At 37.9% G+C, this 23,430-nt stretch overlaps 2 protein-coding genes across 13 annotated transcripts in view; one reads left to right on the forward strand and one right to left on the reverse strand.

Annotated features, from left to right (window-relative positions):
- Positions 1-156: 156 nt before the first annotated feature.
- On the reverse strand, positions 157-11,871 carry LOC117554583. 11 transcript variants are annotated; one of them, XM_034229028.1, is made up of 14 exons: positions 11,754-11,871; positions 10,526-10,677; positions 7,335-7,433; positions 4,386-4,428; positions 4,074-4,117; positions 3,957-3,990; positions 3,610-3,678; positions 3,234-3,268; positions 3,114-3,155; positions 2,977-3,007; positions 1,627-1,641; positions 1,426-1,435; positions 1,270-1,329; positions 157-338 (listed from the first exon to the last, which is right to left on the reverse strand). In XM_034229028.1, coding segments are annotated over exons 2-14 (501 nt in total). In that variant the 5' UTR covers positions 10,527-10,677; positions 11,754-11,871; the 3' UTR covers positions 157-320. The 11 variants fall into 11 exon arrangements, with proteins under 11 accessions (XP_034084919.1, XP_034084909.1, XP_034084913.1 ...); XM_034229018.1 differs by having other exon boundaries at positions 1,426-1,479; positions 1,583-1,641; XM_034229022.1 differs by having other exon boundaries at positions 162-338; positions 1,426-1,479; positions 1,583-1,641; positions 10,550-10,677.
- The window catches only part of kctd7 (potassium channel tetramerization domain containing 7), a 14,065-nt gene continuing 2,182 nt past the window's right edge, over positions 11,548-23,430 (forward strand). For both annotated transcript variants that reach the window (XM_034229011.1, XM_034229012.1), the window contains exons 1-4: positions 11,548-12,176; positions 14,635-14,804; positions 20,956-21,134; positions 21,501-21,873. In XM_034229011.1, the coding sequence (XP_034084902.1) occupies positions 11,820-12,176; positions 14,635-14,804; positions 20,956-21,134; positions 21,501-21,873 (1,079 nt within the window). In that variant the 5' untranslated portion in view covers positions 11,548-11,819. The remainder of the gene's footprint in view (positions 12,177-14,634; positions 14,805-20,955; positions 21,135-21,500; positions 21,874-23,430) is intronic.

Consider the following 23,430-nt stretch of genomic DNA (forward strand, 5'->3'; position numbering starts at 1 on the left):
CAGTACGTTTTTCAAATCATTCACTTTTGAAAACACTTGCTGAAAGTTCATAACTAATATTTTAAAATGTTGTCTCTAGAAAGCACCTAAATATTTCAGAATACCAACAAGAAAACATGTTTGTAATTATATTATAACATATTGTTCACCTGTAGATGGCAGCCAAGCTCCATGAGCGTTTATTCACACAGCTGTCTACATCATTAACACATGACACAGAGCAGGAACACAAACACTTTAAAAAATAATAATTTTACTTTGAATTTAACTCCAAGAGGTCAGGGTGCAGGAACATCTTCTCTGCTGTCAGCCGTTCTCATTCACATAATCTGGCTCATCTGTAAGAAAAGAAAATGACTGTTTCGATATTTGTACTCTACTCGATTTCCCAGAAGCGATGCAACATCAAATATTTCTCATTTAAAAAATACCACTGAGATGCTATATTCTGTCAGGGAGTCCAGGTGAAAATGGAAAGCAAACAAATAAAAAGTTTCAAATAAACGCACAAATGAGACTAAAAATATACACAAAGACGAGACGGCATCACAATTCTATAAGATTAAGAACAAACTGGGATAGATAACCTAAAAAAACGAACATTCCAGCAGGTTAAAAGAATCTATGACAACCTACATTTCTCTTTGTTTCCATCAACTCTCCAAAACCCAAAAGATATTTACTTTACAGAGGGTGAAACAGATAAAAGCAGCAACAAGTTACATTACTCAAAATAGGACTTAAAACAATTAAGGGTAGGTAAGAATGGAGAAACCATCTCGAGTGTGCTAGAACTTCAAAATACACAACCGGAAAAACCTGCTCCTTCCTTCAGACTTCCTTACAGAGCCCCTCCTCCAACACACACGAACGCGCACATGACCAATGAGGGCACGAGATAAGTTTGTGCACAGATGGAAGGCTGACAGGCAGGTAGGCCATCCAGTTACTTTAGCCGGGCCGGCTCAGATGATTGGTCGTGCTGTTTACAGTGCCACGGCTTCCACAGATGAATTTTTGTATGGATTTATTGTCAAAGCATTTAATGTATTCATTGCTATCGGGATGTTAAGAGCATTCCATGGAATATAACAAAGTGTTTCTGAAGTGAATTACCTACCCCACCTTTAAGCCATTATCAGAATAGGTGCTTTTTTTCCTGTCCTGATACACTCTGTTGTGATTGGTCAACCGCTTAGAGATGTCCCGCCCCTTAGCCTTTCAGTACAATGTGTCGGATAATAAATAAATATCAATGATAGCACTCACTGTCTTCTTCCTCCTCCACAATTTTGTCCAGAAAATCCGAGTTCTCGTAGTCGTCCTCGTCTGTTTAATAAAAATAAGATAAAACAAGTTGAGAGTTTTTATTTTGTATCTGTATTATTTGTGTCTGTATTATTCCGACTCAATGATTGAACTGACCCTCTTTAATCTGCAGTGATGAGATGACGTTAGCATAAACAGCTGGATTCTGATCTATAACAATAATGTAATAAATGTTAAATCAATAATGCTAAACGTATACAAAGTATTTTAATGTACTTGAGGCCAAAGTGAAGTATAAAGTAAAAATGCTCACCAGTGATTATTTCTTTAGTCATTAGTTCGTTTATGTAAGCTGACATCGGGAGTGGAGCTCTATGCAAACATAAAATATCGCGTGTTTTAACCTTTTTTTCTTTTACTAAAACAATGGATATTTAAAAGGTTGCATAATTAACATAATACATAGTTTATTAGAACATACTAGATCCGTCATACCTACGTTGGTTAAAGTTTAGGTACAATTAAAAACATTTAGTTCTTTATCTAATTTTTGAAAATTTACGAATTATACTTTCTATAAAAAAATACACTTATATAGTCCATTAGACGTAAAAACAGATTCTACGTTAGGTGATCTTAAAAGTATTAACAATACAAATATTACTAGCAAAATATTCTTTAAAAATTAAATGACTTATTATGCAAAATGTCCTTTTTCAGCATGCATGAATACAAGTTCCTGAAAGAATCTCCTCTTGTATTTTATTCCAATTAAAAACCGGCTGGGTGATTACATTCTGACAATTGAAAATAATAGTATATATATAACAAAATTATAAAAAGAATGACGCTTTAAGAGATTAAGACTTAAAATAAATCTGCATATTCTTGGTTCAGAAAGGTCTCTTCTCTTCTGACGCAGAATTTAAAGTGGACCTGTTGTGCTATATTGGAAAAATATATTGTAGGGCCATGCCTATACAAAACATGTCTGTGAAGGTTTTTGCTTCAATTCCCAAACAGATCCCCCATTGTAGCCATGCCTCATACGGCTCATACCCCTCTTTTGCAGCCCTGTTAGAGAAACGCGGATTTTGGGTCCTTAGCTTGAAAAAAGAAAAAAAGAGGAGGCGGAGCTAATGCCTGATCAGAATTCTACTGGAGATAGAGTTAAATTCTGCTGTGATAAAACGCCATCCTGTTCTAAACCACATCAAGGATTATTTCTGAAACAGTATGGAGCTCAAATGCTTTTTCTCTTGCGGGTTTATCACAAGGTGAGTTATTTTGTTATTTCCTGCTTTCCTACATGTGCTCTTCAGTACAGGTTAGCTCTGAGTGTTAGCGAGGCTTGCTAATGTAAACAAAGACGAGATTACGTCTAAAACACGTCAGGCATTGTTTCTGATAGCAACTTTATGTGGGTCCACCGCCGATTTGACGTCATATCGGCAGCAAATCTTTATCCACTCGTTGTACCCCCGTTTTTAAAAGATTTGGGTACGGAGGAAAAGAGAGAGGGTTTTATTTTCTGACGCTGCGTGAATTCCCCGACGCACTGGGGACACATAGTTATAAAATACATACAAAAGTGCATTTTGCATGATAGGTCCCTTTTAATTATTTTCATTAAAAATAATTAAATGCTTCCATTAATTGCTTTTTACAGTTTTTTTAGAAATACAAACAAGTAAAAGTAAAACTTACACATATGTGTGTTCTGGATTTCCGGTTTGAGCTGCAGCGACAGTAGGGATGAACATATGTGAAAATGCAAACACTTAATAAGTATAATGATATCTACAGTATGTTTTAAATAGTGTGTGTTAGGTGTGTGTTCTCACCATCCGAGACATTTTGATAGTCTGACTGCTCGTCATTTGCAGCTGTAAGACATTGTCGTTATAATTTAACTTCCACTGTTAGTGTGCATTGACATCTTTAGCATGAGAAAAATATGGTACCTGTTGAAAAGTCCTCAAAGTCCTCTTGAGTTTCTCTAAAAAAACAAATCAAATGATTATTTTATTTGTTATCACGGGACATTTTGTATTTCAAATGTTGAGAGAAATGTTACTAGTTTGCCATAACACTGTTTTCTATGGAAGTCCATACAGGACTTTATTAAAATGTTAATTAAAATATTAAATAGCATAATTTAACATGTTGTAAAAATGAAAACAATGCAATTTCAATTCTCATATAGTCCTAGCGTATACTTGTTTGGTTGATTTCAGTCACAAGGCTTGTTCTGACCATTAGAAAGTGAAATTTAAAGCGCCGTTTGACATTTTCATAAATGGAGAAAAGATGAATGGAATATAAAAAATGTGACCTGACCTTTTTAATTTATCAAAGCAATATGAAGCATGGGCGGTTCTGGGGGGGGACCAATAGGGACCAGAGCCCCTGTGACACGGAGCATAACAAATAATAATATATTTTAACAAAGTAATCGACACAAACTCTGTTACTAATTCAAACACCAATAATGGTATTTTATGTTATTTTATGCGATATGACTTGTTGAATGTTAAAATCTCCTTCTTCCAGCATTAAACAACTGTAAAAGAAAACAGTAATTGACTTTTTAATTAAAAAAACAGTATTTCACCTAACCATAACCCTAAATGAAAACAGTATTTGACTTTAAAAAGACGATAATAAATGTAATGATAAACACATACACTGTGGTTGAAGTGATCTGGTTTGCTCTGGTGACTGAAACACAAAACAGCACAATAAAAGGAGTCAAAATAAGTTATATAATCTTAAAGTTGGATGATCAAAATAAATAACCGTACCTGTTTTTGATTCTGTCACAGCAAACCTACTTCCCCCCCGTTGGCTGTCAAGATATTAAACAAATCCGTATATATTAAATATGAATTTTAACAAATAAATAACCACAGTGTTGACGGGAAGATTGAAAAGAAAATGAGAGCAATTTTCTAACTGTTCTGTTGTATGCAGTTCTTTTAAAACATCCGTGTTAATTATAATGGATGTTTTCAACAGACAGTCTGTATAATCATTTGACAGTTTTGTGTTTATTTTTTCTTCCGAATCTGTTTGAAACAACAGTCAAAGTGATCTTCTGTGGAACAAATACTCACAACGTCCTCGGGTCGTATATCTGATGCTCCTCGTGGATGATCTCTGCAACGACACACAGCAGTTATCAAATCGTTATTATCAAAGCATCCATATTGTCTAATTCGCACTGATTTGACATTCAACTCAAATGTGTTGAACATACAGTCGGCTGGTTTATAAAAATCTGGTATTGTTCATTGTGGGATACTTTTTAACCCACATTATTATTCAACACTTTGAACTAGGCTGCTGATAAAACCAGTCATTGGTGAAGTTACTGTAAACCACATGTCTCAAGGCCCGGGGTCCAAATCAGGCCCTTGGTGGATTTAATTTCGGCCCGCAGGATAATGTTGAATTACTATTAGATCTGGCCCGCCGGTATATTGCACCTTCACTCCATCCTGAGGGTCTCCTCAGCTCAGAGCCTGAGCCCAAACATTGATGACCTTGCACCCAAGATGAGATGCCAAGTATCTGCTTGAACTAGCATCACAGAGCAGCACACTGAGTTTACAAGGATGTTTCCTTCTGCACTTTCTCTCTCACGACAACAGGGCATGTTTGGTTTTCTCTTTGAGGGAAATAGTTTTGTTGAAGCTGTTGTTGGCCTGTGGAAAAATGTAATCATAAGAAATGACTCCGGAAAATATGCAGATAGAGCCATAAGAAATGAATGCAACTGATTATATAATGTTTCATGTTGTTTTTATAGGCAATAATTTAAGCTTTGTTAGTTCCAGGTTTAATATATTCAATAAGTTCATTTCAATAAGTTTTGCAATAAACATTGAACCAGTCCGGCCCTCCACTAGTACCCATTTTTCTGTGTATGTGAGTTTGACACCCCTGCTGTAAACAAACAGAGCTGATGGTAAAGGAGCTTCAATCAGAAATGGAAAATGTTACAGGGCCATGCAACACTTGTCAGACCATCAGCGTGTTTCCATCCGCCTACGTGATGCTGCTGTATGTTCATGTTGTCCTCTTGTGAACTCCTCTATCTGTGGTGGGTAGTTTAATCCCCAGCAGTGCTTTATTTCTTTAATATAATCATGCTGTTTGTTTCTCAGAATCAACAAACAGCGTTGTGACGATGCAATTTCCAGTTTATCCAAGAGGGGATTTAAAACGTTTTGTTTAATCGTTTATTTGAACCGCACATCGATGAACACTTTAAAACAAAACAATGCTTACAAGCGTAAATGAGCCGGATTTTAGCTTTAAGCTAATTTCCATCCGCAGTCTCCTCACATACAACATACAAGAGTCAGACCATGACATTTATATACATAGCAAAAATAAATACATGACATGCAGAAAGTGCAAAAGAGCAAGAGCAGCATGTAAGCATTTACCACATGGCAGTACAATGTAGCAGCTATGATATGTAAAGTGCAGGAGGAGATACCCCTGTGTTAAAGTGCATGTAGCGGTGATTGCACATCTGTTTGTTCCTCAACCATTCTTTGAGTTGACTTTTAAAACTATTGAGAGTGGGACAATCCCGTGTCTCATTTGGGAGGCTATTCCACAATGAGCTGCCTTTAATGGAGAGGACATTTTGTCCAAAAGTGGTCCGTCTGCGATGGACTTCACACTCTCCTCTGGTTTCTGAGGGGGGGGGGCAGTCCATGTAAACATTTATAAATAAAACACATAGTTTTAAAAGACTTAAAATGGTCAAAACCCAAGAAATTGTGTTTTTCAAGGATGGTACAGTGGTGGTATGAATATGGCTTTCTGTCAAACACCTTGATAGTAACGGAATAGTTCGCATCCTTCAGTTTCAAGACGTTAGAAATCAACAAATGTGGAGAAATGTGTCTTCACTGACCTCACCACCTTCAAAAAACTCACCTCTTCAATCTGGCTTTTAATGCGTGATTGTTGTTGTATTGCTTGATTTTAATTTGACTTCAACTATATTTATTTGTTGTTCTTTTCTTTTCACTATCTCTGTAAAGCGACTTTGAGCACCTGTAAAAGCGCTTACAAAATAAATCTATTATTATTATTATTTACTGGACAGGAAGGGGACGAAAAACTTATTCTGGAAAGTAACTAAAGCTGATAAATGTAGTGGAGTAAAAGGTACGATAGTTTCCCTTGAGATGTGTGAGAGGTGAAGTATAAAGCATATTTAAATGGAGTTTAAAGTTAGGTATAAGTTCCTTAGTTCCGAAGGGTTGCCGGGTCACGGCACGATCATTTCACAGTGTGTAGTACTGTGTGCATGTGTGACAAAAATAAAGAGGGTTCAATCCTCGTATTCAAAGTATAGTACTTGGGTAAATGTACTTAATCTACTCAAAAATATGTAGTTCTAATCTTACTAGTAATCATTTGGTTTTGATCATTAATATCATTACTTAAAACATCTGTGTATATGGTGACATGGTGATTTTTAAATATTCATTGTTGTATATTGTACTTTTTATGATATTATAAATATTTGTATTATTTTATTTAATATTCTTAATCCTCAGTTTAACTTGAACTCCTTATGTGTATATTTTTATTTTATCTTTGTTTATATGTTTTGGGGGGAAAGGTTTGAATAGAGCTACCTAATTCTACCGATTCTTACTCAAAAATGAGAAAAGCACATTTTTCTTTATTTAGCGTTTTGAGAATTAAGCCCACATGTTGAGAATACAATTGAATTGTTGAGAATACATTTAATATGTCAAGAAAGTCAAACATGAGTTATAGTGTTAGATATATGAGAGAAAATAAATCGGAGGAATCTTTTAAGCGTCAAAAAACAAAACTAGTAGCATTAGCACGGATACAGAAAGTCTGACTTTAGCACCTGTACCTAAAGCTTATTCTTAACCCCAGGCTGAAAAGGGCAGTATAGTAGAAAGTGTGAAAGTTCCCTCCCTAAAGATGATCTGCTGTTAGAGCAGAACCAGCCCAGGACTGACCCAGATTGTTTTACTGTGGGAGGGAAATTATGCACTTACTGGATTTCTTCTTGCATCGCAGGCAGAGCACTGAGAGCAGACTCAGAGACAGAACCGACCCGACGGTCAGGACCAGAACGTCGGAGCTTCCTATCATCACTGGCACACACACACAGACACACACACACACACAGACACAGATTTGATGTGGCTTCTCAGTGGACACAGTTTAAAGAAGTGTTCTCTCCTTCATGGCTGAAGTAGCTGCTGTCTTCCTGTTGAGACAGAGCAGTCCTCAGGATGTGGTTGGCTAAAACAAAATGAAACCTCAACTGTATCTAAAACTGACACCTACGCTTCGGAAGCATCAGTAGTGAAACTGAGTACATTTACACCCCTTTAAGTACTGCTTATACTTTACTAAAGTGTTTCCATTGTTGGCAACTTTATACATCAGTTCCATCACATCGATTTGATATGATAATAGTGGATAAAATTGAATAATATATCGTAGTTACGGTAATATAGGATGAGACACGATAGCTGGAAAGATACAATACTATATAACATAAGATATGATAAAAATAATTTAAAAAAAACACAAGAGTTATAGTAAGTAACTAAGTACATTTACTCAAGTACTTAAGTAACATGTTGAGGTACTTAAACATACTTGAGTATTTCCATTTTGTGCTACTTTGTAATTCTACTCCACTACAATTCAGAGGTACATGGTGTACTTTTACTCCACTACATGTATTTAATACCTTTAGTATACAAAGTCATTCAAACTAGCTGCACCTTTACCAGCTTTGAGAACACTTTAATGATCAATAATTATAAAACATATCATATATATTATTCTGAAATGGACCAATCTGCACAATGACTACTTTTACTGTCGCTACGCTAAGTTTATTTTGATGCTAATCATTTTGTACTTTTACTTGAGTGACATTTTGAATGGAGGACTTTTACTTGTGAGACGACTGCTCGATGATTGATGTATATCAGTGATAATATGTGTGGTTTTAATCATCAGCTGCAGGGACTTCCTGTTCTGAGCTGTGCTGCTAAAGCCACTAATCATCTACTAAATGTTGTTTTTATGTGTCTAATGAAGACCCTGAATGAGGTCAGAGGCGTCAGAGTGTCTCGTTCACTTCTCCATTCACTTTGGAAGTGGATAACGTTTTTTTCCCAGAAACCTCTCTGTGCTGTTCACAAGGAAGTATTGCATAATGTGTTTTTGCTCAAGACTCTTCAATTCCTTTTCTGCCAATAATACTTCTTCTTGTATTGTACTATTTGTGCAGAAATTATTTACAAAGCCTACTTAAAGGTGGGGAAGGTAATTCACTTCAGAAACACTTTTTGTTATATTCCATGGAATGCTCTTAACATCCCGATAGCAATGAATACATGAAATGCTTTGACAATAAATACATTAAACAATGTCATCTGTGGAAGCCGTGGCGCTGTAAAAAGCACGACCAATCATCTGAGCCGGCCCGGCTAAAATAACTGGATGGCCTACCTGCCTGTCAGCCTTCCATCTGTGCACAAACTTATCTCGTGCCCTCATTGGTCATGTGCGCGTTCGTGTGTGTTGGAGGAGGGGCTCTGTGAGGAAGTCTGAAGGAAGGGGCAGATTTTTTTCGCTTGCGTACTTTCAAATTCTAGCGCACTCGAGCTGGTTTCTCCATTCTTACCTACCGTTAAAGGTGGGGTAGGTAATTTTGGAGAAACCAGCTCGAGTGCGCTAGAATTTGAAAATACACAGCCGGAAAAAATCTGTCACTTCCTTACAGAGCCCCTCCTCCAACACACACGAACGTGCACATGACCAATGAGGGCACGAGATAAGTTTGTGCACAGATGGAAGGCTGACAGGCAGGTAGGCCATCCAGTTATTTTAGCCGGCCCTGGCTAAAATGATTGGTCGTGCTTTTTACAGTACTACGGCTTCCACAGATGACATTTGTTTATGTATTTATTGTCAAAGCACTTAAGATATTCATTGCTATCGGCATTCCATGGAATATAACAAAAAGTGTATCTCGAGCCGGTTTCTCAAACTTACCTACCCCACCTTTAACCAAATAAACACAGATAGATACATAACTTATCTACATAGCTGTCGACAAATCAGGAACAAAATGAAACAATAATACATGGCAAAAACATAATGGAGACATTATTAGGTGTACTTTAAGTGTCAGTTCTTCATGTTAATTATACATGTTTTGTGCTCTATACTTTACCCATATTTAATCTAAAATATGAACTTGGTTTCTAATTCTCATTGTCATTTTCTCTATTCCGTACATTTCATTTACTAGGTTGTTCCATCGTGAGTTGATTAGGTTATTATCTTTTAGCCAATTCCTTGTGATTTGTTAATGATTGCTTATGTCACTGAAAGGGTTAGGGTTAGGGTTAGGCAATCTTTTTGTTGTATTGCCTCTGGTGTTTTCCCAAGAAATAGAGGATTCTTGTTTTGAAAAATGCCAACAATAACTATTTCCAAGAAGCAGCACAAAACATTACAGGAACAAAGCATATAATCATTGTTCTCCTTCTGCTCTCCGCACTCTCTCCAGCATTTTGAAGCGACATTTTGTCTGTATGTGAATTTAGGGTGTCTTGAAGTAACGAATGAATATCTTCCATGTCTATTCTTCCATTAGTTTAAACATTTGTTATTTCAACAAATTAGTTATGAGTTTTTTATTTATTGAGAAACAGTGCAGAGTAAAAAAACGTAAAAGTACTTAAAGTAGCGACAGTAAAAGTAGTCTTTGTGCAGATTGGTCCATTTCAGAATAATATATATGACATGTTTTTTAATGATTGATCATGAAAGTGTTCTCAAAGCTGGTAAAGGTGCAGCTAGTTCGAATGACTTTGTATACTGCAGGGTAGCTTGTGAATTTACTCCAGGTGGAACTAAAGTCTGATTTAACACTTGATTATATTTCACATCATTCATCCAGATCTGTGAAGTAACTAAAGGTATTAAATAAATGTAGTGGAGTAAAAGTACGAGATTTACCTCTGAATTGTAGTGGAGTAGAAGAACAAAGAAGCATAACATGGAAATACTCCAGTAAAGTAGGCCTACAAGTACCTCAGAATTGTAAGCACAAACTTGAGTAAGTCTACTTAGTTACTTTACACCCCTACAAACACAAACATTTTAAAGATAATATTAGACATCAACTAGAGCCATTATGTTAGATGTAACTCACTCAATAATGATTGAAGTATTTTACCTCCAGTGGTCCGCTGCCCTCTTTCTGCTCAGCAGCAGCAAAGAGTTTCCTTTTTCAACATCTCCCCACATCCGTCACACTCGAGGCAGAGAAGACCTCCCCGAAGCTGCTCGTCTGATCTCTGTGTGCTTTGAGGAGTGGACACAGTAAAAACATCCTTTAAACACATTTAATCCAAGCTGAATAATGATGTTTTTTTAAATGACAGGTCTGCACATGTTGTTGTATGCAGTGGTGGAAGGACTAGTTGTTTTACTGAAGTGAAATTAGCAACACAGATCAGCCAAAAATACAAACAATAATAAAAAGGTTTTGCTAAATCAACTTATTCAAGTCATAGAAAATACAAAAAATAAATAATAATAAAAGGAACATTCATATTACATTACATGTCATATGACATATGTTTCTGTTGTAATTGACAACAGCTGCTTTTTTAAATCAACTATACACCTTATCTTAATATTAGGACAATCATACAGCACATTTACTTGTACTGAACTCTGGTATAATGTTTGAGGTAATTGTACTTTACTTTAGGAGCTTCTTTGTTTTGCTTCTTAATATATTATGTATTGTAAATGTTAATCTACACCACATGCATTCAATACATTTAGTACATGTATTTTGATTTAATAATAAATTAGAAAATAATGAAGTACTATATATTCTAATTGCAGATGTATCTACATGTATTGATGCCTTGCTTTAATATATTTTGGTGGCAGCAGGTTGTGATAACATTAACATTTCTAAAAGTCACAGTACAATATTTTACTACTGTTTTGAACCTATTTTTTTAAAATCGTATTCATTCAAGAAAAAATATAGACATAGAATATACACACACACACAAACGGTGACAACATACAAAGTAAAAAAAAGGTGATATATTTCACATAAACTAAGTTGTGATTCTCTTGCCACGTGTTGATATCATTTATTATTTATTTTAAGAGCGCTCCTTGGCGTGATGACGTCACAATACGTGACAGCGTGGAGACTTCTTTGTGGGCCCTGTTTGCTTTGGACTGCTCACCTAAAACACTTTGGTTTAAATATGTGCAGTTTCTTTTAATGTTTAATTATTGAAAGACGGAGTGCCCCTACTTCCGGTTCGGCTCTGAAGGCGGGGGTGTGTTTCTTCCGGCAGCTGCTCGCTCCCCACCCTGTGTTGTTGTTGTTTTTAATAGCAGTCGCTCACCGTGGCTCGTGCAGCTATCGTCCCGTGATTTCGGTGCCGCCGCCCAACGGTTGGCTCGCCGCGCGCATGCAGCAGAATGGCTCGAGCGGTCCCAACGGTTCTAACGGGTCTAACGGTTCTTCTGAGGGGAGCGGCGGTGGCAGGGAGCGGCAGGAGCGGCAGCAGGCTCCGTCCTTCAGCCCGCTGCCCGCCGCCACTACTCGGGTGAGGCGCTTCATCCAGGAGAGACGGGCGCTGCCTCTACCCAGGGTGATGGTGGTTTTCTCGGCCGCGGAGGACACCGAGAAACCGGGTGATGCCATGTCCGGCAGCTCTGGCTCCACTACGGCTGCCGAGGACGAGTTCAGAAAACCGGCCTCCCCGACGCCGAGCTTCGCCCTCAGCAAGACTCTCCGCTCCGCGTTCAACACACCGGAGCAGGAGGTAGGCCGAGCCGCGGTACAGAGCTGCTGGACCGGGAGAAAATCACGTGAAACCAGCAAACAAACAAGCTAACACATTGACATGATATGTAGTTCTTAACTTGAAAGGTATTAGTACTAAATAACCCATGGTGGAAGGAGTACTCACATCCATTACTTACGTTCAAACAGTAACGTTACAGTGTAGAAAGTAAACAAGTACACATTTTACTTAAATTAATGAAGTAAAGCATCAAAACATAGCCTTCTTAAAGTAGGCTACAAAAAGTAAAAATACACATAATGCAGAATGGCCTATTTATAAATTGTATTGTAGTATTTATTGCATTAATTATTTACTAAATGAACTTATGTGCAGGGTATCAAGCGATGAATAAAGCCTTATGTTTATCTACATTATTAGTCATTTAGTCATTCTTTTTTGCATTAGGATTTTGCAAAGTAACAGTAAAAAACAGCACAACATTTTCTACATGCAGTAGAAAGTAGAATGACACTTGAGTGAAGTAAAAGTGTGTCATAGTTTTACTTTAGTACAGTACTTGAGTAAGTATAACTGTCTTAATAAACAAAGGATTCATTAGTCAATGGCTACTATTAAAAAGAAGAGAAAGTTAAAGTCAGTTCAAACTTCCATATAATAATAAAACATATTATCTCTAGTGTCAAATGTTAACTACATTCTTAGTTCATCCTGACTGATAATTTCACTTTCGACTGTTTATGGCTATTCATACAGAAGGGGTCAGTGGTCTTGACCCTAGGCCGCGTCCTGATTGGTCGACAGTTGTGTCACATGACTTGTGTTAACTTGGATTGCAGTTGAATAATCCTTTTATTTCTGTAGTCTGACCTGCAGTCAATACAGGCTATTCACAGCCCTTTGGATTCATCTGAAGAGGTGTTGAATTAGCTTTTAAAACTGGGTCCGGTGATTTATTGAATTCTCTGGTCCAATAAACAACAAGGAAATAAGCTGTTCTACTTTGAACCTAGTGTGTCCAATATGTAGCGGCCTTAAATCATAAACTTCATTATCTTTAATCTGATGATTATTTTCTAGATTAATTGTATGTTTAATGCAATTATATAAAATGGAGAAAAGCAGGATACCTCTATATTTCAGAGGCTAAAAACTAAAACATTTTATCATTTTTTTTCCCGCATTAAAAATACTTCGACAATTAATCAACTATCCAAAAAGATGGCAATTCTCTCCCAACCATTAACATATCGTTGCAGCTCAACCAGCTTTCAGTACTACTTTAAGGTTACGAAAGTGCTTGAATCAAAATAAAAACTCCTAGAAAAAATCTGTATTTTCAAAAACATGTTGTGCACAACAGATGAATAAAAACGATATCGATATATCTGGGCCAGCTCACATTGATTTCTTACCAAATGTGTGCCACGCATGTGTGCACGTGTTTGTATTCGTTGATGGTGGGCAATTTCTAAATTAAAATGTCAACATTGTGATGACACAGCTAGTGAATTTTGTAATAATTGCACAAATACATGTGGGTTTGTCAGTCTGCCGCGCCCGCTTTTATGCAGTAGTAGCACGTTGTAATGGCTGATTTTGGATGGGGAAGAGCTGTGAGCACAAGGAAAAGCGCTATATAAATAACATGTATTATTATTATTACAAACAGCAGCATTAAAACACTCTTTTTGTTGTGCGGATCTATCTGTTTATATGATGTACCATCTCATGGGGAATTACACAAACATTTGCACTCTTGTGTCTCATCAAAAAAGGTCCTTTCAACATTATAAGTGGTTTAAATAACACTTTAACGCCTTGTTGTTCTTTCAAAATGTACATTCTTGAATTACTATAACATGTGTCATACTGGATTATCTCTGTTAGAAAAATATCACTCGTTGCCGGCTTGAGCTTCAATATCAGGATACATGTATTTATTATCCTTGCAAGAATGGAAGTAGATAGTTAGATGGATAGATGGATAGATGGATAGATGGATAGATGGATAGATGGATAGATGGATAGATGGATAGATGGATAGATGGATGGATACTTTATTGATCCCAATTTGGGACATTTTTGCGTTGCGTTGGTCATCACATACAGAGCATCAAGTAGTTCCTGAACAGTGTCCTTCACATGCTGATATCCAAGAGAGGGAGTTACACAGTCACAACATGGAGGAATAGAAAGCAGTCTTCAATGTTTACTTCAGATTAGCTCCACGTCAGAAATGAGCATGCTTGTCACATGTCTATCTCCATAGAGGCTGAATCATCATGTTAATCACATAGCTATGCCTAAAACAGTCCTGATGCTCTTCTAGGTAATCACACATCCTGTCATGAACTCAGCTACAGTTGGGATACCTTTGTTATCATGTTACTCTCATATTGGAAGAGGACATTCAGAATTTTCCCAACAATCTCATTGACACATTACCTTCATTTGTATCTCCTGCCTCTCCTAGTTCCCAGAGGTCATCTCTCTGAACGTCGGGGGCACGTACTTCACGACCCGCCTGTCCACGCTGCGGCGGCACGAGGACACCATGTTGGCCGCCATGTTCAGCGGGCGCCACTACATCCCTCGAGATGCTGAGGGACGATACTTCATAGATCGGGACGGAACATACTTTGGGTGAGTTGCAGTAAGTGTGTGAGAGTTGTTTTTTGTCAAATAGGAACAGCAGATTTTCATTCAATAATTAATGGGGGGGGGGGGGGGGGGGGGGGGGGGGCAGTCCATGTAAACATTTATAAATAAAACACATACTTTTTAAAAGACTTAAAATTGTCAAAACTTAAGAAATTGTGTTTTTCGAGGATGGTGCCGTGGTGGCATGAATAAGGCTTTCTGTCAAACACCCTGATAGCTCTCTTGTACAGCTCTTCTATTGGTTTCAGGTTTCTGACACACTCAAGCTTTTAGGATGTGAAAAGTCCTCTTTACAAATATAGGCCATAAGGTGAACCCTGTTATCGTTTCATCCCGCTCCACAGAAGTGGAACTACACAATCTTTAGTTCATAAAAAAGAACGAGTCATGCTTATCCACCAAAAAAAACTTTGTCGCTAAAATTCCTGTCAATTCTTCTAGGCACGTAATTATTGGCTGAACTAGTCCCTTCAAAGCGTAATAATATCTTGGTCAAAAGTAGTGCCACGGTCCGTCACGTGATCGTGCTACACCAATTGGGTAGCTGCATATACCGGTATCAACAAACAGATTTGGAAAAAATGGCGACCGCCATGGTTTCATCGAGTAGCGGGGACGAGGAAAATGCACCAGAAAGTCTCAAAAAGTCAAAATTCTCAACACACAAACATTGTTACATGCATATTACGTCTGTGAAGCACGAAAAGGTTGATTATGTTACCAATACAAGATGGAATACGTACAGGACAAGCTTACAACGGTGGCATTGATTTTGAAGTTACAAATACAATATTATCATATTACAATAATAATAATAATAATAATATAATATAATATATATATATATATCTATAATAATAATCTATATATATCTATAATAATAATCTATATATATATATAATAATAATCTTATATTATCTATAATAATAATCTATATATATTATATAATAATAATCTATATATCTATAATAATAATCTATATATATCTATAATAATAATCTATATTATATATATAATAATAATCTATAGTATATATATAATAATAATCTATATATATCTATAATAATCTATATATATCTATAATAATAATCTATATATATATAATAATAATCTATATATATCTATAAATAATAATCTATATATATCTATAATAATAATCTATATATATATATAATAATGAATCTATATATATCTATAATAATATCTATATATATATATAAATAATAATCTATAATATATCTATAATAATAATCTATAGATATAATAATAATTCTATATATATCGATAATAATAAGCTATATATATCTATAATAAGAATCTATATATATATATAAATAAGAATCTATATATATCTATAATAATAATCTATATATCTATATAATAATCTATATATATCTATAATAATAATCTTATATATATATAATAATCTAGATAGTCTATAATAATATCTATTATAGATCTATAATATAATCTATAATAATAATAATGCATTCATCAAATTATTATATGATGAATGATTAAATAAATGAATCAATGGTCATTGGTATAAGTACTGCATTGTATTGATCTAAATTACTTAACGTAACAAGTTAACCTTCTGGACGCAGCTATGTATGAAATCAAGTCATGTTTATTGTAAGAGTGCATTTAACGGGTACAGGTAACCATAGACAACAGACAGACAAAAAGTCTCAGTCTAATGGAATAATCCACGAGCTCAGCCAATGAACCTAGCGATGCGAACATGGTAGTCCAGGAATGTTGTTGTAGCTGGAGTTGGCTGATAAACGCTGCTAGCCAATGTTGATTCGATGGTCAACTCTGTTCCCAGATAGTAAAACCTCTCACAAATACCGCGTATATAACGCAAATACCTCGGACTTAGTGATGTATTAAGACATATGACAAAACATGACATAAAACAAGCATACAGCACTGTTTAGAATCCATTTGGTCTGGTTTAGCGTAACCATGGAGGCGGCCATCTTTCACTTCTGTTGACAATATGCAGCTACCCAATTGGTGTAGCACGATCACGTGACAAACCGTGGCACTACTTTTGACCAAGATATTATTACGCTTTGAAGGGACTAGTTCAGCCAATAATTACGTGCCTAGAAGAATTGACAGGAATTTTAGCGACGAACTTTTCTTTGGTGGATAAGCATGACTCGTTGTTTTTTATGAACTAAAGATTATGTAGTTCCACTTCTGTGGAGCGGGATTTCTTTTCTAAAGGACTTTTCGAGGTTCACCTTGCGGCCTAATAGTTGTTTTGTACATTACAACAGCTGATTCCAAACTTTTGAGCAGTAGTGCAAAGAAGAAGACAACATTCATATTATCGAACTGATTTGATATGGTTACTGTTAACAGATCTATAGAAGGGTTGCATTTTGCTCATGAATAAGTCAGAAACGCTTGGGAGAGCAGGCGAAGTGTGAGAGTGAAACGTTTGAAAAAAAGTTAACGCTCTGCAATCTGTAAGACGTTTTAAAGCTGCTGATGACAGCTCATTATATTTTCTGACAGGTTTCCCTGAGTTTGAACTGATTTACATATTTATTTTCCTGCTTATTCGTTGATATCTAGAAGTCGATACCAGTGAAAAAGGGCCTGTGTGTCTTTGTGTTAAAGTGACCTTTAACAAAGTGGAGAGGAAACTGACAAAAGGTTGCAGCGATTGACCTTTGTGTTTGTCCTCTGTTACTGATATCAAGAAAACTTCACAACGATTTCTAAAACGTTTGTTTCGCCTCCAGATTCGATCTCTTTTATCTGTGCTAAAAAACCAACACTTCAGTAAACATCCCCAGGGGGTCGTTACCCTGCAACGTATTAGTTTCCTCTCATTCGTATTTATAAATCTCCTTCTGTTGTTGGCTATTGCACTGCATGTTCGTACCTGTTTTGTGTTTTTGTTCGGTCTGACACACCTTCTCCTCCTCTCTGTTCGACGCTGTATATACAGACAAATGAAAGTAAAGTCACAGTTAATCATATAATGACATTCAATTGTGAATCAACTGTAATCGAGTAGAATTACATTCCAAACAGACACAATAAGAGTGTATGCTAGCAGCTCTATGAGGCTTTAAAATGCTAATATCAGCATGCTATCGAGCTTATAAGGTATAATTAGATTAGTTTATAATCATTCTAACAAAAGCATTCAATACAAAGTACAGCCGAGGCTGATGGGAAAGAGATAACAAGAGATACAACTTTAATAACCAGAGGACAGATTTGGAAATAGTTTAAATATATGAAGAACAAAAACATAAAGTGTAGACATTAGGAATAATAATAAGGTGCAAAAGCACAAAATGCCAGAAACGTAAACATGTTAACAGTGAGGAGAAATTCAAAATATACACGTTCTAAAAAGTGAATGTTATAATGTGAGTGTAAATCCAAACAGAGCTGAACAAATTATATTTGGAAATAAATGTAAAAATGAAATAATCATTTAGAGTAAAATCTATAATTAAATGATTAAAATAGTTTCTGAGATGTGTGAATGAAATCCATCCCATAGCTGTCGAGACATTTCACTCAAACGTCAATCTCAAGCTGGGGTTTGAAGGAGAAGTCATCGTCTGGGGAAGAGTACCGGATGTACAACGTTTCATAAGATATTTAAGTCCGGACCAAAGTGGGCTGCTAGCGTCGCTAAGAGGCGAAAGAAAGTCTTTTAAAATATGAATGTGATCACAATCTGAGTCAAGATGTATGACTTCTGTAAGAGTGGGTTGGGCTGAGGTCAGTTCTGTGTGAATGTGAGGGGGTGTGGGTGAGAGATGGAAAAGCAAGGAGCTGGGAGGATGTGTAACGAAATAAAAACGTCTTTACAGCCTGCTCTGTGTTTTCAGGCTTTTGTCTTTGTCTGGGGAACACATCTTGCTGTTGTGTTGTACACTGCAGCAGCTTTTTCTCCTGCAGGACTTCTCAGTATTTTTCCGCATTCATTTTCTTCTCTATGTTCAAAAGCCCTCCAGATTCTGCTGCAGCGAAGCAGAAAATCAACATTCATTTATTGGTCAAGTACGTTGAATCATACCAGGGCTTTGAGTCCAGCTGTCAGAAACCCTCAATATACTGAGCAGTGATGATACAATACAATACTCTCATTCTTTACTGAATGTGGCTTTCAAAATTACATTACATTAAATTTAGCTGACACTTTTATCTAAAGCGACTTACAATAAGTGCGTTCGACCAAGAAGATACAACCTTGAAGAAAACAGAATCATAAAAGTACATCAGGTTTCATAGAGCCAAACATTTCAAGTGCTACTCAACTGGCTTTAGATAAGCCAGTCCTTTATTAGTATATAAGTGCTTTGTTAAAAGTTCTATCGCTCGAAGTGGAGTCGAAAGAGATGAGTTTTCAGTCTGCGCCGGAAGGTGTGTAAGCTTTCTGCTGTCCTGATGTCAATGGGGAGCTCATTCCACTATCTTGGAGCCAGGATAGCAAACAGACGTGTTTTTGCTGATGGGAACTTGGGTCCCCCTCGCAGTGAGGGTGCAGCGAGTCGTTTGGCTGATGCAGAGCGTAGTGCACGCGCTGGGGTGTACGGTTTAACCATGTCCTGGATGTAGGAAGGGCCAGATCCATTCGCAGCATGGTACGCAAGTACCAGTGTCTTGAAGTGGATTCTTGCAGTTACCGGAAGCCAGTGAAGGGAGCGGAGGAGCGGAGTGGTGTGGGAGAATGTAGGAAGGTTGAAGACCAGACGAGCCGCTGCATTCTGGATGAGCTGCAGAGGTCGGAGGGCACATCAATCAATCAATCAATGTTTATTTATATAGCCCAATATCACAAATGTTACATTTGTCTCAGTGGACTTTACAGTTTGTACAAAATATCAGTATGACAATACGACACCCTCTGTCCTTAGACCCTCACATCGTACAAGGAAAAACTTCCGAAGAAAACCCACAGTTTAAAGGGAAACATGGGAGAAACCTCAGGGAGAGCAACAGAGGAGGGATCCCTCTCCCAGGACGGACAGACGTGCAATAGATGCCGTGTGTAAATTGAAAAGATAATACATTTGCAACATAGGTAGTCCAAATGTTTGGAAATGCATGTGTGTATAATAGGAAGATGAATCCACGAGGATATCCATCCAGGACCTATGATCCAGGACCACAGCCACGACTCAAGATCCAGGACAGAGGAGCGCAGGATCATCCATGACTCCGGATCCCGGCGTATATAGACACCAAAAAGAAATACATTTGGGGAAGCTGGGTTAATCGGAACATGAGAGTACACAGGTATAGACAGAGAGAAGGAAGAAGTAAGATGTCCCCCGACAAACTAAGCCTATATCAGCAAAACTAGGGGCTGAATCTAATCAGCCCTAACTATAAGCTTTATCAAAAAGGAAGGTCTTAAGCGCACTCTTAAAAACGGATAGGGTGTCTGCCGCCCAAACACAAACTGGAAGCTGATTCCACAAATGTGGAGCTTGATAAGAAAAGGCTCTGGCTCCCATTGTACTTTTAGAGACTCTAGGAACAACCAACAACCCTGCATTCTTGGACCCAACCCTGCATTCACATGCAGGTAGACCAGCCAGGAGGGAGTTGCAGTAGTCTAGGCGTGAGATGACGAGAGCCTGGACCAGAACCTGCGTGGCTTTCTGAGTCAGCTGGGGACGTATCTTCCTGATGTTGTAAAGCGTGTATCTGCAGCAGCGGGTTGTAGCAGCGATGTTTGCAGTGAAGGACAGGTTGTTATCTAGGGTCACACCCAGAATGTTTTTCTTTGCTGAAACTGATCATTATAAAAGTATTATTGATTGCACACTTTAAAAGCTATAGACATCAGAGGCTTTTAGATTGGTTGCCTATAAGCCTTGCTTTTACTCTGTCAATTATGTTTGCAGTGTGTGGGAGAGAAACCCACTCTGGAGGGAACACAAGCATGTTAACCTTTGCTGACCATTTACATGCACACCAACACACTACAGGAAAGGGAAAACCCCACAAAGCACAATAGGGCCTCTTCGATATATAGCTATTAAGGGGGAAGTTTGTCTGAAAATAGATTCAAAACAACTCTAAATAAGGAATACATTTGTCTGTGTGGATTTGTTGTAGTGATGCTTGTTTCTATTCATAGGGACATCTTGAACTTCCTGCGGGAGGGGGAGCTGCCCCACAGAGAGAGGGTGCGGGCGGTGCACAGGGAGGCGCAGTACTACGCCCTCGGCCCGCTGCTCGACAGCCTGGAGGAGACGCAGCCGCTCACAGGGGAGAGGGTTCGCCAAGCCTTCCTGGACCTGATGCCCTACTACAGAGGTACCTGCAGTGCTCTCACGCCTCCCTTTATATTAATAGAACAATAATGTCATTGTTAGCTAATGAATGTTTCCATGCTGAACAACGGCAACATGACAACGTTTCCATTGGTCCCTCTTCTTTAGAGAAGACCAGGAAATGATGGATACACGGATCGTGTTCAAATCAATAGGCACGCAATGACTCTAAATCAGGGGTCGGCAACCCTAGGCACGCGTGCCACCATGTTACACGCCGTTGTATATAACAGTATGTAACATGTTGTGTGAGACTCACTGTCAAGGAACTTGGACGTGAAAAAACCCACAAATAAGGCTATTATGCATTTTAAAATAACAATAATAAATGCAACTGTTTTGGTTTCAGACAATCTGGAGCGCATAGTGGAGATCGCCAAACTGAGGGCCATGCAGAAGAAAGCTCGTTTTGCCAAGTTGAAGATCTGCGTGTACAAAGAGGAGATGCCCATCACGCCGTACGAGCGTCCGCTGTTTAACTCTCTGCGTTTCGAGCGCTCGGACAGCGAGGCCAAGCTGTTCGAGCATCACTGCGAGGTGGACGTTTCCTTCGGGCCCTGGGAGGCGGTGGCGGACGTTTACGACCTGCTGCACTGCATCGTGAGCGACCTGTCGGAGCGCGGCATCACGGCGGAGCAGCAGTGCATCGGCGTCTGTGACAAACACCTGATCAACCACTACTACTGCAAGAGGCCCATCTACGAGTTCAAGATCACGTGGTGGTGAGGCTGCAGGGACTCAGAGCGCGGGTGGGACCAAAGGGCAACAAGGGAGGATGTTCCATTTTTACTATGACTCGGCCGATATTGGTTTTTGTATTGAAGTCGCCAATATTTTGTGCTGATATCTTAAAATGTGACCCTTTTTAAAACCAACATGTAAGTATTCCCCAAAAATATTCAAATGTATTATTTATCAAAGTGAAGAAAACAAACAATCTCAGTTTTTATTTATTATGACACCTAGCTATTATTAATGTGGTCTTGTACAACAATCAAGAACTGAAAAAGTACCTTCATGAAGAAGGAGTTATTGCAAGACTAGTTTTGATATCGCCAATATTTTGAGCTGATATCCGTAAAATGTGACCCTTTTGAAAACCAACATGTAAGTATTCTGCGCTTAATCAAAACATATTCTCATTTATTATGAAGAAAGAAGTGAAGAACAAATCTCAGCTGTAATTGATTATGACACCTAGTTATTATTAAGTAAGGGATAGTGAGGCGGTCATTATGGGGAAAAGAACACCCGACATGAAGGGGGTCCTTTCCCCATAATGACCAAGTCGCTGCACACGGCCACATTCTCAACAAAGTAACGATATGACTCCCAATATTAATTGAAATCTTTTTATTGATTTAAAAAATAGTATATTTATTTAAAATGACATGCATCCGCTAAGAAAAATAGTCCGTTTGAACTAACGTTGCGACGGCAGGAACTGCTTCGATAGCGTTTTTTGAGGAGCTTTTTGATTACAGATTTGAAAACATCGTTGCTTGCTTTTAACAGTAGCACAATTCATGATGTCAGACCTTGGGAAGTATCTAGATATCCCTGCCCTAATGCCAAAGGAACTGCACACTGAATATGTGTCGCTGTTTGATGTCTATGTCTGGACCGCTGCGTAAAAAGGAGGGTTTCTGCCCGTTACTTCTCCGCTGTTTTCTTGTCCCAGTTCGAAAAGCAAAACAGTTAAATCGACCGGACTTGTTTGTGCAGATGTGAGCGTCCTTAACAACGGTCAATAAGTCCTTTACGGTCTGTCTGTTCTGGATTAACAACGTGTCACTTGACCAATCAGAATCGAGTATTCAACTAAGCCATGTAATAATGTGATCTAATACAGCAGTCCTGCATTAAATCATGACTCAAGAACTGAAAAACTAACCTTCATAATGGAAGAGTTATTGCAAGACTGCACTAGCCTTATTTAGTTTTGATATCGCCAATATGTTGTGCTGATATCTTGATATTTGACTTCTTCTAGTCATGGTTTAACATCTTAGTATCTTACATTTCCCTAAAATATTAAGATTTTATTGAAAATCCAAGTAAAAAAGCACGACCAATCACCTGAGCCGGCCCGGCTAAAGTAACTGGATGGCCTGCCTGCCTGTCAGCCTTCCATCTGTGCACAGACTTATCTCGTGTCCTCATTGGTCATGTGCGCGTTCGTGTGTGTTGGAGGAGGGGCTCTGTGAGGAAGTCTGAAGGAAGGGGCAGATTGTTTTCGGCTGCGTACTTTCAACACTCGAGCTGGTTTCTCCATTCTT

This window comes from Gymnodraco acuticeps, unplaced genomic scaffold (genome assembly GCF_902827175.1).
Source record: "Gymnodraco acuticeps unplaced genomic scaffold, fGymAcu1.1, whole genome shotgun sequence".
NCBI classification, from domain to species: Eukaryota; Metazoa; Chordata; class Actinopteri; order Perciformes; family Bathydraconidae; genus Gymnodraco; species Gymnodraco acuticeps.